Below are 18,635 nucleotides of genomic sequence, written 5' to 3'. Positions count from 1 at the left end.
AAAATCAACCAATGTCTTTTTTTCGAAATTGTACCCTAGAAAATCATTAAAATAAAATATTTAGAAAAATTGAACAGTCCTGAATTTAAAATCCCTGTTAGAAAAATTAATAATCTACAGAATACGATATTAAGATACAAAATTCGGTGGTTGGGATGCAGCTCCGACTATTCAAACTAAAGGTACCACTATTTGTTCCATCGAAAACTAGCGAAACCGCCATTTTGTAAACACATCGTCATCGTGTTTATGAATTTATTTATATCGAACGATATACGCGATGTTTATAATTGTCCGCGTATAATAATTCATATAAATAAATACATTCCAATACAACGTATATTATTACTTGTTTATTTATCACAGTATACATTTTAGTTGAGGAATATTTATCATAACTATTATAATAGCTTTTATACGAGTCCGAGGCCTAGCCCTATTAGCGACCGATTGTTCCAGGTGCGGAAAGTCACTTAGTGACGTTGTGATCGGGCGCGTCGGGCCTAGCTAATATTAATAATATGACCTGAAATAAGCGGTTAACAAGAACTGTTATATACTTGCTTACAATTGTTTTGTTATTGATGAACAATCAAGCAATTAGATTGAATAACAAATTATTTATTCATTTTTTTTGGGTAAAAACATGTACAAACTAGCCTAGTACTGTATAATATAAATTATAATAATAGTAATATTAAACTAATACAGTATTAATAAAATATAAAATAGGCCTAACATACAATAAATATTCAATTTTTAAGATCTACCACATGACAATAACATAATTTACAGAGTATAGTGTAGTAGGTTTGCATTCAACATAAATATTTGTATTGTAATTCATCTAAATCCTCTGCAACATACATATATATTTGTAATTCAACATTTTGTTTTAAATAATTAAATTATAGTTTGGGTATGACAATGTCGGTAGGTACCGGTGTCATCTTTTTATCCACTTCACTCTCAGTTTGAAGTCACAAAGACAAAGAACTCTGCATCATCAACGATTCCTGAAAGTGTCAGAAAAAATAATAAATATTATTTAAAAAAAATGTTAATGTCTGGTTGTATATATAATTATAATATTATATGATGACATAAAAGGCAAATGGAAGCTGTATTTTATTAATTAAATTACAGTATTTACTATTATTATTTATATAATCTAGGCCTACTAGTACTAGTAGCCTGCTAGGCATCTATTGAGCCTAATAAATCAAATAATAAATGAAAAATAAAATAATAATATTAATACTGATTGAAAAAAAGTATTTTTTTTTGCGGGGATCAGATCACCAGGCTAGGCCGGCCAGGACCAATGATACTCGTAATCAGTACAACTTAACGACTATCGGATCAGCATCAACACAGTACAACACACGTCTCGCTATCGCCTATACTGACACACGTGTCTCGCGTTGCCGAAACCACGCTCACAGCTAGAAAATGTACCTACCTTTCGAGGCCTGAGAATACACCAACAAATTTTGAACAGGATAGAAATATATCATACTCGATTAAACTAATATTATTCTTGATAAAACAATTGATTATAATTGTTTTAATTTGTTGGGATGCACCTCCGACTATTCAGAAAATGGACAACAAAACAGTAGTCAAATCGTACCACATTTATAAATTTCACGAGTCCCGACTTCAGTCGCCGAATGTATTGTATTAGCTTCGGTTTCTTTGAAGGAAACCGATTGGTTATTCAATAATACTTATTAGGAAATGCTTTTACCATAATAGGTAATGTTGGGCGGTTCTTAAATGTTCATGAGAGCTTAAAATAAAACAGCACTTATTTGCTAGGCGACGAAAAATCGTGGTTTCAGTTTTCAACGATAGGTGGCGCTTCAAAATCGTCAATGCGGAAGTAAGTCGATTTTACACGATTTAACGGTCAAAACGCGAAGTGGCTTTCCCACTGTAGATGAATCAGTCATAAACTTCAGTCGTACCTTTATAGGTAAGAAATATTAGTTTAAAATGGATAAATCACTATAATTGTTGAATCAGCTTGTTTTAGATATATTTAGGATACATATTAATGTTATTGCATTTTGAGAATCTATATAATAGTTTTTTGATTGTGTATAGTTCGAAGGGTGAACTAGGCCTAGTTCCACACAGTATGCACACATGTGCGCGAGATGATGTATAGCCTAGGTTTTTGCGGGATGGTTTCTTCTTAGTTGCTATGGCAACAGGGATAGTGTTGAAAAGGCGACTGGATGTACCTTTTTGATGGTTATGTTTAGGGTGATCCCTTAATGCTTACATTTGTTGTATTTTGTACTTTTTAATAGTTTTATAGATTTCGTAGATTGTCAGTTATAGTTTTCTCATTCTTAGGTATTAAAGTTTAACAGTAGAAATTCAGATATGTTTTTCATTGTGCTGAATCCATAGGCTCACAGCTTTGTAAGTTATGTCATACTATAAAAGATACTGTATGTAAACAACAAACTATGTAACAATTTAATTAACAATAATATAGCATATATAATCATATTTATATGATAGCAAGGTTTAAAGTATTTTATATGTACTACTGTATTTGAATATCAATTTGAAGGAATTATACTTTCTGTTATTTTCAGTTACCATACGTACCATACACACATATTCAATCATTGAATAAAACGGTTATACTTAACGGAGCATTTCTAAGCTGTTTGATTTTGTGTCCGTGAAAATACTTTCAAACATAACATAAACTAAAATAAGTAACATAATCAAACTAACTTATTTTAAAATTCTCTTATCATGTTCTTCATATTATTACAATTACTGTCGTGAAATGGCTGTCTATCCCAATTGTGATGACCGTAGGTATAAGCAAACTAAATTACTGTAGGCCTATGTATATTTATATACGTGTTTCATAACGTTATGCATAATACGGACGATTGTTTCCTAATTATCGAAATCTTTATCATCCAGTCTAAAACAAATTGCAGGTTTGTTTGGGGCTGGGTTAAGAACATTTTGAACAAAATAGAGCTGCTAAATCCTCAGAAATTACATTTATATTTTGAAAATATATGGCTTAGTTGGGTAGAAAAAAGGCCAACTAGTAAAAATTGCTGACATCAGCAGTTAAAAAATATAACATACGGACATACTTTACACCATCTAACAAAATTAAAAACTTAATCGCTACACAACAAAAACATCCAGTGGCTGGAAAGGAGACCAATCGGCGCCATAATAACGCATAGCAACTGAAGAAGTCAAGCTGATAGCTAGACGAAACTGTCTTGCAAGACGTAAGTTTACATTACTGGTTTACCTTTTGGTCATTCAGTATAGTTTCGATACCAAGTACCTTATAACATTCTGACTTGTCAATGTAATACAATGTTTAGTATTAAATGCATGGCCATGTTTAGTGTGGAGTGTCGGACATTATGTACCAGTATTTGTATTCTATAAAACTTTTAAAATGTTAATTCGGTTACAATAATTATATAATACTACTATACCTCATAACATGATGCAAAAACTGATTTAAATTAATCGTATATCATGACAAATTCGGTTACAATAATAATATACTTTTTATCATCAATACATTAAAATGTTCAACAATCCACATTGCATGTGGCATACTACTACACCTCAGTAACATTATATCAATACTAAAACTATCTGAATTTCAAATCATCGCATATGACCAAGGTCTATATAAAGGAGACTGATTAATATAATGTTTCAATATATCGTTAGTGTGAAGTTACACCAATCAATTACTGTGTTCTATAACAACAACGTTTTTCGAAAATAAAACAATTTAGTAAATAAATATTAATTTAGATTGTTAAATTGCACGCGCGCACATATCTAATTATCAGCTATTTAAATAGTTGAGTTTTATTATGATATTTTAAAACTATTATGTTTAAGGCGAATTAGTTCCACCTCACCACATGCGTACTTTGGTATTGTCTTATAGAACAACTTTTTTTTTTAAAGCGACTTAACTTTTGCCTGAGTGCTGTCTAAAATTAGGCACGGTTATTACCAATGTTGATTAAAAGCTTTATATTTTATTAAGCAATATACATTTTAAAGCCGCGGTGTTACCCTTTAATACAAAGAGAAATTACCTGAATCCTCCGCACGGCTTATTGAAAAACAATATACAATCAAAGATATAAAGAACACGGCGCATTACAATAAATAAAAAAATAAAAAAATACGGCATCCGAGTAACCCGAGAAAAAAATTCTGTTAGAAAGAACTTTCATTGTTTATTATGTAAAATATACTACATTATGATACGGTACGTTTTTGGGGAGTTCATATACTTTGTCGTGTCAAATAAAACGCCCTCAATTACAAATGTTACCTACTATTATGGTTTGCAGTACTCTATACTAATAAACTAAACAGTATTTTTACTACTTTTTTCAACCCATACAGTATTTTCAACCTATACAGTAACCCACAAAAAAGGAAAATCACCTAAAAAATTAAATACGGTACGGTACCCACTCTGAAGCTGAGATTGCAAATAAATCACTAGTGATCTTAAATGGCACGACCTCATTACTGAGAGTATCAAATAGGCTTTACTGTTGCGTAAACTCAAATCTTTAGGAGTTAACCCTTCCATTAGTCATACGTCTTTTGTTATAAATCTGTAATTGAAAGTATTCTCATTATTCATTGTTTTATAGTTTACCGGGACCACATGTAAGAATTAGCTGTAACGTATTGTTAGTTATGCTTCACGTATAAGACTACTGTACTTATAATTGAGCAGATCTCAATTTGATTCATTTTTATAAGAGACTTTACGGAGGAAACACTTTCAATTTTGCAAGACCCAACATATCAAATGCACTAATTTGACGTTCAAAGAAAAGGTCCATCACCTCTCGTAATAGATTCCGTAATCATTGTTACCATGCCTTTATGGCACTCACTGGAGGTTAGAAAATTATATTTCGTGGTTCTTCAGTTTTCTGTTTTTGCATTGTATTGTTGTGTAGAGCAACACTGTATTTTATGCAAAAATGATACAATAAATGGATATAAATCGAGATTTTTATTTGATTTTATAAAACATTTAAAAAAGACATATATCTCCTCCAAGAGTAACGGTAACATTAAACCAATAGTAAGAATTTAGCAGTCAAAATGTGTTACCTGAACAGAATTTGGAGCCTAGATATATTTTTAGCTGTAACTGCCAGTTCAAAGGTCACTTTATCATAATTTACACTCGGACTAGTTAGCAATACCGGATGAAGTGTTTACTTTTCAAGCAAAAAAACACACTTATTTATAATTGTTTTATACATTTATAAAGCACTATAAAAAATTGTTAAACAAGAAAGAAAAATGTATACGTATACAATACATTATCTTAAAGAAAAGGGTTAATACTCTTTATTAAATTTAACAATGTAGCATTATTTAAATCTATAACGTCATATTTAATTGATCACATCGTATTGATTCCAGGACAATATTATAATACTTTGTTTAGAGAGAGAAAATACTATAAGGTAATGTTTGTAATATTTCAGATTGGAGCGTCACCTTTACATTTGGCTGCACAAAACGGCCACACAGATGTTTGCTCCATTTTGCTCAAGGAAGGTGCTACATTGGATCTTCAGACCAAAGTAAGTGTTACACACATAAATAATATGTGCTATATAATTCAATGTGATTTAAAAAAGTGTTTAATTTTACAATTTAAAGGGCGTGCCAATAATAACATACCTAAATGAAGCAAACACATCGCGGGTCATATTACAGACCATGTTTGTGGCGAGGATGACTAATTAATTGTCGAGTACTGCGCACGGTTGTATCCCTCACATGGTTCGGAACACCGCTGCCTCGTCAAGGTTAATCTTGACATTGGAAAGTCAGATTAACCAAGGTTTTGTAACAACTGATGTCACACTTTGTAATAACTTGTTTAATCTTTATAAATTAATATTTATTACTTGTAAGTCACAATAATATTAAATAGCCAAACCATAGTATTTTACAATATAATTAATATATTAGTTCATTTTGACGTTTAAAGAGAGAAACATGAAATATCTTGACTCAAATGTATATCAAATGTACATGCCACGTTCACATGTGGGACAGCTGCAAGCGTTTTGTACAGAGGTTTTATTGTGACTATTGCAACCCGGAAATCGCAAAGTGATAACGAACTAGGAAGTAACTTTACCGCCGACTGTTAAAAGTCTACCGATGACATAAGACATTAAAAACACTAATACTATCTTTTCTAAGACATTAGACGCATGGAACAGCTAGGGTAAGAACCGACACGGAGTTGGTGCTATGCGTTTTACATTGTGCATACCTATTCCAGAATTAAGCATTTATATAATCATTCGTTCTTTCAGTGTTTGCGCGAAAGTAAGGAATACGTGTTGTTAGATAACTGTTGGTGTTTTTTTCGTACGTGTAAGGATAGACCTTTGTTTAATTTGATTATTTCATAACCTTTATGAATTAATAAATATTACTGCAATGTTGTGCATTTCACTAATATGTTTGTGACTTACCAACGCGATGCGCTATATGTGCACGTACATGATACTACGAGCTAAATGTGCTCAACGATGTTAGTGTATCTATACTTAAATTATGGTTACTTCTGGGCACAATGGAAAAAGATTTCCGCCTTGCATAGGACTACCTACATTATCTATCTCAGATGTACCGCGAAACGTAGATTTAATAATATTTCTCTCTTAGGCAGATATTATAAAAGGTTTTAAAACAACCTTTCTGATTTCATCGGCAGATTTTCATTCGTCTGCGGTATAAAAGTTATTTCGTGATTTCCGGGTTGATGTAGTTTTTGCTCTCTTCCAATATTTGCCGTTGACGGCGACACATATATTTTGATTTTTTTTTCACGGGCCACGCCTGTAGTTTAAACAAAATGAAATTATACTGTAAAAAAAAAGAAAAAAAAAAGAAAAAACAAATTCATTATATAAAAAAATCATCGAAGTATTTTGCAGGGAAAATTGTAAAGTTAGTATATAAAATTATATCAGAAATCGATATAGCCGAATGTTACACGAGTTGTTGAGTTGTTGTTAGGTTTGAACAGATTGAGTGCTATCTGCATGTACTGCATCGCCATTGAGACACGGGTGCTTTGGCCCATATTGCAAGCCGTTTAAAACGTGTTTCTTATTAACGGCCCACTGATGATTGTCATTATTTGGTGTTTGATTAGAACTAAATAATGTATTGATTATACCAATTAAGCCTACCGCATTTATTTGAATAAACGCCCCTCCTAAAAAACACATCTTTGGAATATCCAGCCTCCGCCCTCTAATAAACGCCCCGCCACGTACATTTATACACACAATATTGTACTATAAACAAACACAATTATACTTGTTGAATAATTCATTGACTGCTATATCATATTTATTTACCAAGCATTTTCATACAACTGTTAACTGTTATCACTTCTTGATAATATCAAACACTGTATTGTACTTGTTCATATCTAGGGGAATCTATTTTATTATAAAATGTTACCAACAAATTCCTCCCTCGAATTAACGCCGCCAAACCTAACACCCACCACCGACATCACAACAGCATCATTTTTTGTTTGAATATTTCTGATTACTATACATAGATCATGACGATGAGCGTTCTTTTAATGTATCTTGGCATTTTGTGACCATCATAAAAAGCTTGTTGAAATGTTTAAATTTAGTGTCAATAGAAATATGATGGGATGCGATAAATTGATACGTGGAAAGGCGCCGAAATACCAGTCACACAAGTCAGTTTATTTGATCCATAAAAAAAAATACAAAGCAAAAAATATACAAAAGGACTTTCATTAAGGCTAAAAGCCGCATGCATGGAATGCCACCCGAACATTCTAAATAATATATAATTCTGTATATAATATAATCTAAAATTAACAAATCAGAACATTCTATTCATTTTACAGGACGTAGTATTCCAAATGGAATATGACGAATTAATTACGCTTTAATTACATTAATTGCCAAAACAAATAAAAAAAGTACTATTGTTCCTATAAAACTAACCCTCATAAGATTCATGGAATTGAATATTTGCTCGATGGCGGCTAGTTTGATGGATGAGTATGCAGTTGACAATTGCTAATTTATTCCTTGCAACTTTTTTTTTATATCTGACCGGCATTTTCGAAGTTCACCTCAGTCGCAAGAATATTTCTAATGACAAAAACGTAACAAAAATGTTGTTTTCACATTTTCTTTCATTGTTGTGTACCACTATTTTGGAAAATAATTGAAGTGAAATATTTATCTATTTCCAACAGCAACACATGTACGAAAAGAGTACCTAATTAAGTATACAGAAAATAGTGCAATCTGTGGGTATACATAAACAATTTCAACTAGAATGTTTTCGTTTCTCGGTAACAAGTTTCATCTAACCAAGTAAAAGAGAAGTAGATAATTTAAATACGCTATAGTGAATAAGCTTAAATAATGTTTCACGAGGATTTCATTGACCGTTTATGTGAGCTTGAAATAAACACCCAATTCTGCTACTGTCAATGGTTGTACCTGAAAAACTAATTACTGTAGCCCTACAGAAAACACAACATGCCATTTTCGTTTTTCATTTTGGTTGCGTTGTTCCGCCAGTCACGCATGCCATCGGACCTCGCCGACTTGCAATGTGTTTTGAAAATAACAAATGGGTGTTTTCCGATTTTTTTAAACATGTAATTCGCTTGGATCGTCGGCTTTTGTACCTAATTTGAAATACCATATTCTTTTATATAGAAAATATATTACTATAGGATACTAAAATAAGCTCTTTCACTGTACATAAACAGGCACATCATGTATAATACCACCAAATTACGATTGGTAATCAATAATATCATAAGGCATTTAATGCAAATGTGGACCGTCTTAAAATTACGTGACATGTTTCTATAAATATATTCTCATGCTAATTATTGACTCATTTAAACGCAACTTTGTACGTATACAAGTACTCTAGGCTTTGATTACAGTTCTGATGATGAGAATATATTTATCGGAACATGTCAAGTAATTTAAGACGGTCTGCATTTTAACTAAATGCCTTATTCTCACTCATAAACAAACACGTGTCCCCACCCCTTAATTTATTAGGGGAAAACGATTAGGTCTACTAATTTTGTAGAATATGTTTTATCAAATTAATTTCTAGTAACAAATATATTTAATATTACAGTAAAACTCATTTTCATTGTGGTTTACGCGTCAATATTTGTCCTGTAGTTAGAAGTACCAAAATCTGGATCAAGTTACTTATTAGTGAAAGGACAAAATACGTAGTTTCGAGAGGCGGTATGCTCCCTTTGTAAGAAACGGAAATTCATTCGCAACTACTATTTACAAGTCTACCCATTGTCACTTTTATTTAGTTGTTTACTATTCCAATGTCTAGAATAATAAGTAGCACGCTGGAACACCATATACAACAACAAGTTATAAAGGGTCACGATTACCAATTAAAAAAAAATTGAATAATAAAGGAATAGCTCTTGGCCCATGGCACAGAATCAATTCAAAGTGTGCCAAAAGTTCAAAAATGGTAAATTTGGCAATCCAAACTTTTTAATATTGTTTAGGAAGAAGACATCTTAAATATAAATCGACTAATAATGTTATGTTTGATAAATTTTAATAGTGTCTTGTAACCATGGAAACTGGGAAATTTCAATTTAAAAGAGCAAAAACAACAGTTTTGATAAATTCGCTGCTTTTTCTAGAATCACCGTGAATCTAAACTATTATAATGGTTTTATTTAAAAAATATGATTTTTTGGGTATTTTTGGCCTGTATTTGGTGACCTTTAACCCCAAAATATAGCAATAGTTGACATTTTATTTTTACTTCCTATTATGGTTAATAACAGAAAAAAATGTCATGCAGTATCAAATCCATTGCTTTTTTCCAGAAAATTTGGTTTCCCGAGTGTTGACCTTGTTAATATTATTACTTCATATGAATATACAACCCCAATATTGATAAACTACAGTAAGTAATGTTGATTCAATACATTAACGTGCTTGCAAAATTATTTTAGTAAAGAATATAATATGAGCAATAATATGGCGCTCATGAACCGGCGTGTACTCTTAATACTTTACGTGATAGAAGGTAAGGGTTATGTGATGGAAATGTAAGTACATCAACCTGAAGAAATAACTATCATTGATAACTTACTTGTTAGTAATGATGAATAAGCGTTTTCCTTGTTTGTATCTACAACATGCAATTGATTTTATTGAAAACAGTTTTCAGAAGAGATGGAAAGATTATAGTAGACATATTTAAAAGAACTAAAGAACTGATCACAGAAACCATGGCATTTCAATTGGTATTTGTGTTGAGATAATTGAATACATACTGTGTATTTATTTATTTATTTATTTATTTATTCAATTTCTGCCATATACATAACAAAGAAGATAAAAACATTATAAAAGGAGGCACGGAAAGACCTAACAGGTGCTAAACACCTATGCTAGTTGGTCAACCCAGAACAGAAAAATATAAGAAAAATAAAAAAAATACGTTCTACAATTAAAGCATCTACAGGAAAGCGACCAACTACACACATTTTCAATATCAAAATTATTTAAAAAATAAATATTGAGATAATTAAGTAACTTGGTTTTACAGAAATATTGAAGTTGCGGATTTCACTGGGTAAGTTATTCCAAATTCTGGTAACACGTGGGATATATGATTAAAAAGAAGATTCAGTTCTGCAGCCACGAATATCAAAAAGAGTACCAACAGAAGAAGAGCTACGAGTAACACGTTGTGAATTACGAATATTAAATAAATTGTCAGTTTTAATTATTACTTATATTAGAATTGAAAATCTTAAAAAGAAAAACGATATCAGTAAAGTGACGCCTATAACATAATGATTATATAGATTATATACTTTCTCAGATAACACAGCAGCACTACAGTATATTTCAGAAACTTATAATCTCTACAACTTTGTTTCCTATGAAACTCAACTGTATTCTCGTGACATGACAATTGTAAACACATCAAGTGTTGTTTATATACACATGATATCAAAGATTTATAGTGAAATGATATTGTATCTGTAAGTTTTCATGTCAAATTCTCTGTACATGTGCGACTTAGTTTTATTAAACTGATTACTGACAGTTGGTGGCCGTTTAAATCAATTAATGTTAATAATTCAGCCGACTAAAAAGAACCGATTGTCATTCGTATGTGGTCAACTGTTGCTGATTTCGTAATCGTGTCATCATAGTGAAAAGTAACATATCTGTTTGAAATTTAGGCTTTACTGAATAAACGGAACAGAATAGAATATTAACCTTTACTTATTGGTTATTCGCACTTAATATTGTATGACACTTGGGTGTTAATATTTCTTGCAATTGTAATGATATTTTCAGACTCGATTTTCCAGATAAGGCTAAAAATGCTGAACAAGTATTAAATATGTGGAAACAACGCTCACTTACTTTGTTTGGAAAAGCAACTATTATTAAGTCACTGTTTCTCCCAATATTCACGTATGTTTTCTCAAATTTACCAGACCCACCCGATTGTTTCCTTCAAGATATTCAAAGTAAAATTTTTAAATTTATATGGAACGGAAAACCCGATAAAGTCAAAAGAAAAGTCATGCTTAACAATTTTGACGAAGGAGGGTTAAAAATTCCCCATATTAAGAGTTACTGTACATCTCTCAAATCATGTTGGGTGAAAAGATATCTTGATGGAAATCAATCCAAGTGGAAAGTGTTTTTAAAAAGTAAGATTAAAGAGGTTGGAGGAAATATTGTTTTCGAAACCAACTTTTCTAAATCTTCAAAAATATTTAAACAATTTGAAAGGTTCCATAAAGATATACTCTCTGCGTGGAGTGAATACAATTTTGTAGAACCGTATACGATAGAGGACATCTTAAATCAATCTTTATGGAACAACTCATGTTTTGATAAAAGAGAATTTAAAGTTGAAAAAAGTGGTTGGTTAAAAATGTAAACTATGTAAAAGATATCGTGAACAAAGAAGGGAAAATATTAGAACTAGACGAATTTAACCAAAAATATAATTTTAAACCAGACTTCTTATTATATCACCAGATTGTAAATTCAATTCCAAAGCTCTGGAAACAGAAATTAATTGAACAAGGTATAAACACAACTAATGAAGTTGAATCCAATTTACAGACATTCATTTCTGTGAAAACGAGAAATTGTCATTATATCTATAAACACATTATATTAAAAAATGTTGAAGAGCCAATTGGAATTGAATCCAAATGGGAAAAGGAGTTTGACAACAAACTTAATTGGAAAAACCTTTTCTCAAATTTACACGCCTGTACAAATGACACTAAGCTAAAAACTGTTCAATTTAAATTTATTCATCGTATAATTTATACAAATACAATGCTCTTTAAGATGTCAAAGGTCGATTCACCAATGTGTAGTTTCTGCAAGGAAAAGCAGGAAACACTGCCACATATGTTCTTTGAATGTGATCTGGTAAAGAAAATTTGGGAAAATGTAAAACAATATATGTATCGAAATATCAACAATAACTTAATTATCACCAAAGAAAGTATATGTTTTGGTTTTGGAAAAACACACAGTGATGCAAACATTTTAATTTTAATTACCAAGTGGTACATATTTAGTTGCAAAATAAAAAAACAATTACTTAATTATAATCATTTATTTCACATTTACCAAAAATACAAGGCAACCATATAATTAGCAAAATGATTATTATTAAGTGTATTTTTGCGATACATTATTTTTTTTTCTTTAATTTCATTACTCTCTTATATTTGAGAGAGTATTATATCGTTTTAATAGTTACGTTGCCTTTATATATTAATTTTTTATTATGTATGTGATGAAATGAAATAAAAAAAAAAAAAAAAAAATATTGTATGACACAGAATAGATCGACACAATTCAGAACACTATAAACATATTTTTTCGCGTCATATAGTACTTTATGTGTATTTCATGTTAGTTGCAGGGTATGCGTTAACGAGGATAACTCGAACTCGTCAAGGTGAAGGACAAGCCGAAGGACAAGCCTAAGGCAAGAGGCGTTCGTAGAGTTCTCTATTTTCCGAAGAAACCAACCGTGATAAATTGTAATTAATGGGCTTACTTATGACATCTAGGCTAGGCCTAAATATCTTTTCTTCAGTTGCTTAGGCTTGGATTTGCTCCTACAGTATTTGCGAAAAAAAAATGTGGGCTTGATAAGTTCAAATTTAGTTGTTGTTGTTGTTGACCATACTTAACTAAAGTAGACTATAGACCTGGGCTTTTATAACTACTAAGGTATCAACTCCTATTAATTGCCTTATTTTATGAAATTGAAAAGTGGCCGATTACGGGAGGTTCTGTCGATAGAGGGCCAAAATCACGTATTATGGCTATGCACGGTATTTTTCGGCTTTCTTTTCACAACGGGCCTCTACATTCATTCTAGTTAATTGTATTGTATTGTTTTGTTAGTATTATGTATGATTTTCAGACAAACCGGTCGGTCAAAATCAAAAAATGTAGTTATCTTATCTAAAAAAACACAGGAATGTTTTTCACATAAATATTTTAAAACCGCTTCGAAATAAAGCTAATTATTATATAGCCTAAAGCTCAATATAAGTATGAAAATTGAATTTTGATACTGGACGGTCGGTAAACACTAACTGTATATATACATATTCATTTAGAGATTTTATTTGCACTCGCGTACAGCTAATTCAAATGTATATTTCAATTAAGATCTTTTTCATTAATAAACTAAGTAGAGTTTTTGCAAAGGTCTTTGTTTTATAATAAACAATAATTATATTTTTAAGCCACGGTGTTACCCTGTAATACTAAGATAAATGTTCGTACCCTAACTATATCGACACGTAGAGAACACATGGCATTACAATAAATAAAACAATATACCGTATTTAAGAACGAAATCCAAATAATCTCAGAAAAATCTATGCTAGAAGGAACATGTTTAATGTTTATCATGTCATGTCAACATTCAAAATGTACTACATTATATGATTATGTACGTCTTTTATGAGTTCACACATGTTTTCGTGTCAAATAAAACGGTCTCAATTACAAATGTCACCTACTATTATGTGCACAAATACACTAGTTTGGTTTGCAGTACATCATGTGTTTACCAATATACTATTAAAAATATGTTTACATTTTCAACTCATTACAGTATTGTTTCTATCAAAGCAGGTGAAACACTTGACATTTTATAACACAAAATGTAAATCACATACAATATGAAATACCCCCTCTGGAATTGACATTGTAAATAAATCACTAGAGATCTTGAATGGCACGACAATAAGTATTATTACTATAAGGCTATGAAAAAGGCCTGTGCTCAACGTTTTTACTGTTTGCATAGACTTAAATATTTTGAAGTTAAACCTCCCATCAGGCCTACGTCTTTTTTTTAATAAATCGGTCATTGAGAGTATTCTCACTTTTATCATTGTTGCATGGTTTACCGGGACCACATGTAAGGATAAGTTGGAACTCAAATGTATTGTTAATTATGGTTCACGTATACTTTCAATTTGATTGATTAGAGATCACTTTACAAAAAAAACACATTTGATTTTGCAAGACCCAACCCATCTCATTTTTGAAGTTCAAGGAAGCGGTCCATCACCCCTCATACATTTAGATTTCGTAATGGTTTTTACCATTTAGAGTACTAAATATTAGGGAATGATCTTTTTAATGGTGATTTTTCTGTTTTTGTATATATTGTGATGTAGCCTACATAGCAACACAATTTTATTAAAATGGTACACAAAATGGATATGAATCGACGTATTCATTTGATTTGGCAAAACATTTTTTTTTAAACGTATCTTCTCCAAGTAACAGCAAAATGAAACCAATTGAGAATTTAGCAGTCAAAATGTGTTATCTGAACACATTTTGGGGCCTGGATACATTTTTAGTCGTAACTGCCAGTTCAAACGCAAACACCACTTTATCATAATATGATTTGGGGCTGTTTTAACTTTAAAAGTTCCATATGACAGTGCGTATATCAATGTCTCCAACAAAAAATCTTAAAGGTTGAAGTTTTCAACCGTCGCAAAATTTCACTAACCGTATCAAACTACAGTATTCTATTACCCAATCAGTGCACTGTATCTATAGGTTCTTTAATAATGGTAGCAAAATAACTGGCAGCAGAACTAGTACCATCTTTCATATTAAGGACCACAATTTCTTACCAAATTTGCAATATATAAATGCTACGTACAAAATAACCGTACTATTATAACAAAATAGTATACAAGCCAAACAAATGCATGCATATACAATACATTATCTTAAAGAAAACATCAAAGGTTAATAATCTTTATTCAAGTTAAAGCTTAGGTACAGGCATGAATTTTAAATATAATATCTGGTTAATTGTACATAAATCAAATAATTGTAATAGAAATCAAATAATTGTAATAGACATCACGACGAAAACAAGTGGATTTCCCTTAAAATGGTCAAATACAAAATTTGGTAAAATTCTGCTATAAAAACCAGTAAGACTTTTTTTAGTCGCGTGGAAGCGACTCTATAGTTCACTATGTCGGTCGGTCGGTCTGTCGGTCTGTCGGTCTGTCGGTCCGGTAACTCTATGCGTTTAATCGCTTTCTGACCGTATCTTGATATCAGTTTAATCTAGCTAGGTCAATTTTTCACAGTATATTCCTTATGGCCAGGAATCGATGTGATTATGTTTTCACGGTGCGCAATAAAAAATTACGCGGTCTACGCACGATTTAACGAAATCACGTTTGTAATCATATCTTCACAAAAATGAATCACAATTAAATAAAATTTGGTACTCATAAATTTCAGGGCATAAATCATCATATGGCAATACAATTACGTGCGTAGCGCATGTAACGCATGCGTACGCGCGCTTAAAAATTTCAAAATTTATTTTCTATGAAATAAGAGTACGTTTCAGGCAATTTTAAGCGTTTACAAAATTGCCATGAGTGCGCATATTTTTGCGCGCGCACTGCGCGTAAAATGTTATTGCGCACTCTTTTTGCCAGATTTCTGTTTTCTTGACTTACTTTTCAACTCGAAATTACGTTATACGAGCACGTCAAAAGTGACAAGCTACGCACGTGTAAATACAAAAAATAAAAATGTTTTTAAACATTTCAACATTTTTAAACATGTTCAGTAATTTCGGTCAGTATAGTTCACTATGTCGGTCGGTCGGTCGGTCGGTCTGTCGGTCTGTCGGTCTGTCTGTCGGTCCGATATCACTATGCATTGTAGCACGCGACTTAATGGCTGTTGGCCTTGTTCAGTAGTTAAGTAGTTTAACCTAGTGTAACTACATGTCCGGTGACTCTATAGAAGGTGAAAAAAGATGGTGGATATACGGTGGATAATGTTTGCTATAGCACGAAAATAAAACGATGAAGTATTATCTATATTTAGTCCTGTGATAAAATTTGTTACCACACTGTATATTTTTAGTTTTTTTTAAATTGCCTCTCTATTTACAACATTTGTGTATAAATGAATAGAGATTTAATTGTGTAATTTGAACTATCCCCCATGATAATAAAGTGCATATTTTCAACAAGCTCGTGTAACACAAATAAAATCACTAACATTATGAAACATAGTTGAAACTATATATATTGGAATGCAAGATCAATAGAATTTGTTTGCCCTCACCTGGCTTTAAAGTTAGTTTTACTTGATCACATCGAAAAAATTTCAATACAATATTAAATAGCTTTTTGTAGAAGACTATACTACTACTTATATAACATGATGTGTGTTATTATTTCAGGATGGATGGTCGCCTTTAAATGTGGCTGCACAAAAGGGTCACACAGACGTTGGCACTATTTTGCTCAAGGCAGGTGCTAACGTGGATCTTCCAAACAATGTAAGTGTTACAAATATTATTAATAACAGGTGCTATATAATTCAGTGTGATTTAAAAAAAATTATTTATTTACAATTTAATGGGCGTGCCGGTAATAATATAGGTAAATAAACCAACCACAATGCGGGTCATATTATAGATACTGTAATTTGTAGCGAGGATGACTGTACTGTCGATAACTGCACGGCGGTCGTACCTCTCACATAATTATGGTTCGGAACACCGGTGCCTTGTCAAGGTTAATATTGACTTTGGGAAGTCAGTTATCAAAGATAGTTTACTTCGTTGTCTTTTAAAGCAATGGATACCTTCAAGCAAGATCTTACCAAATAACTTGTATTTGAGTTGTCACTACGTTTTAGAGCAGGACCATTTTTTTTTCATTGGAATACTTTACATTGTAGAATTCAATTTAAGGTACTTGTGCATGTTGATAATATTAACTCATCTAAAATATTACATACAATAAACGCCACTCGCCTTTTTTACGTAACAGTTTTAAGTATTGTTCTTTCTTCATTAAATGTACACATAATCGCGGGGAAGGTGTTGCTCTATAGGTACGTAAATAACAGCATACTGACAACACATAAAGATACGATATGGGACACTTTACAAATTGTACATTTACCATTAATTTCAGTGACAAACAAAGAATTACTACATCATACGTATAATGTACAAACAATAATTGTTAAAATAGTTTCATATAGTTTAAATCTATCCAATGTTCAGTATTAAATGCATGGCCATATTTAGTGTGGAGTGTGGGACATTACTTACCAGTATTTTACCAGTATTCTATAAAACTTTAACAATGTTAATTCAGTTACAATAATAATATAATACTACTATACCTTATAACATGATGCAAAAACTGATTTAAATTCATCGTAAATCATGACAAATTCGGTTACAATAATAATATACTTTTATCATCAATAAATTAAAATGTTCATCAATCCACATTGCATGTAGCATACTACTACACCTCAGTAACATAATATCAATACTAAAACTATCTGAATTTCAAATCATCGCCTATGACAAAGGTCTATGTAAAGGAGACTAATTAATGTAATGTTTAAATATATCGTTAGTGTGAAGTTACACCAACCACTTTAGTATGTTCCCATAACAACAAAGTTTATCTAATAGAAAACATAATTTTAGCTTTAGTAAATAAATATTCATTGAGATGGTTAAATTGCACGCGCGCACATCTCTGATTATCAGCTATTTAAAAGGTTAATTAATTATGATATTTTTTAAACTAGTATTTTAAGGCGAATTAGTTCCACTTCACACCCTTACTGTGGTATCGTCTTATAAAACAACTTCTTTTTGAAGAAGCGACTTAGCTTTTGCCTGAGTGCTGTCTAAAATTATTCACGGTTATTACCAATGTTGTTTAAGGGTTTATATTGTATAAGCAATATACATTTTAAAGCTGCGGTGTTACCATTTAAAGAAAAATTACCTGAATCCTCCGCACTGTTTATTGAAAAACAATGTACAATATATGTAAAAATATAAAGAATACGGCGTATTACAATAAATAAAACAAAAATTAAGTACAATATCCGAGTAACAGGAGAAAAAACTCTGTTAGAAAG

The 18,635-nt window shown here is 31.3% G+C and overlaps 1 protein-coding gene across 1 annotated transcript in view; it reads left to right on the top strand.

Annotated features, from left to right (window-relative positions):
- Positions 1 to 18,635, top strand: part of LOC140048533 (uncharacterized) — a 59,783-nt gene that overhangs the window by 29,726 nt on the left and 11,422 nt on the right. The window contains exons 5-6 of the mRNA XM_072093273.1: positions 5,550 to 5,648; positions 16,921 to 17,019. Of these exons, the coding sequence (XP_071949374.1) occupies positions 5,550 to 5,648; positions 16,921 to 17,019 (198 nt within the window). The remainder of the gene's footprint in view (positions 1 to 5,549; positions 5,649 to 16,920; positions 17,020 to 18,635) is intronic.

Source organism: Antedon mediterranea, chromosome 5 (assembly GCF_964355755.1).
Source record: "Antedon mediterranea chromosome 5, ecAntMedi1.1, whole genome shotgun sequence".
Lineage (NCBI taxonomy): Eukaryota > Metazoa > Echinodermata > Crinoidea > Comatulida > Antedonidae > Antedon > Antedon mediterranea.
The sequence above is the reverse complement of the archived record's forward strand: the minus strand, read 5'-3'. Positions and strand labels throughout refer to the sequence as shown.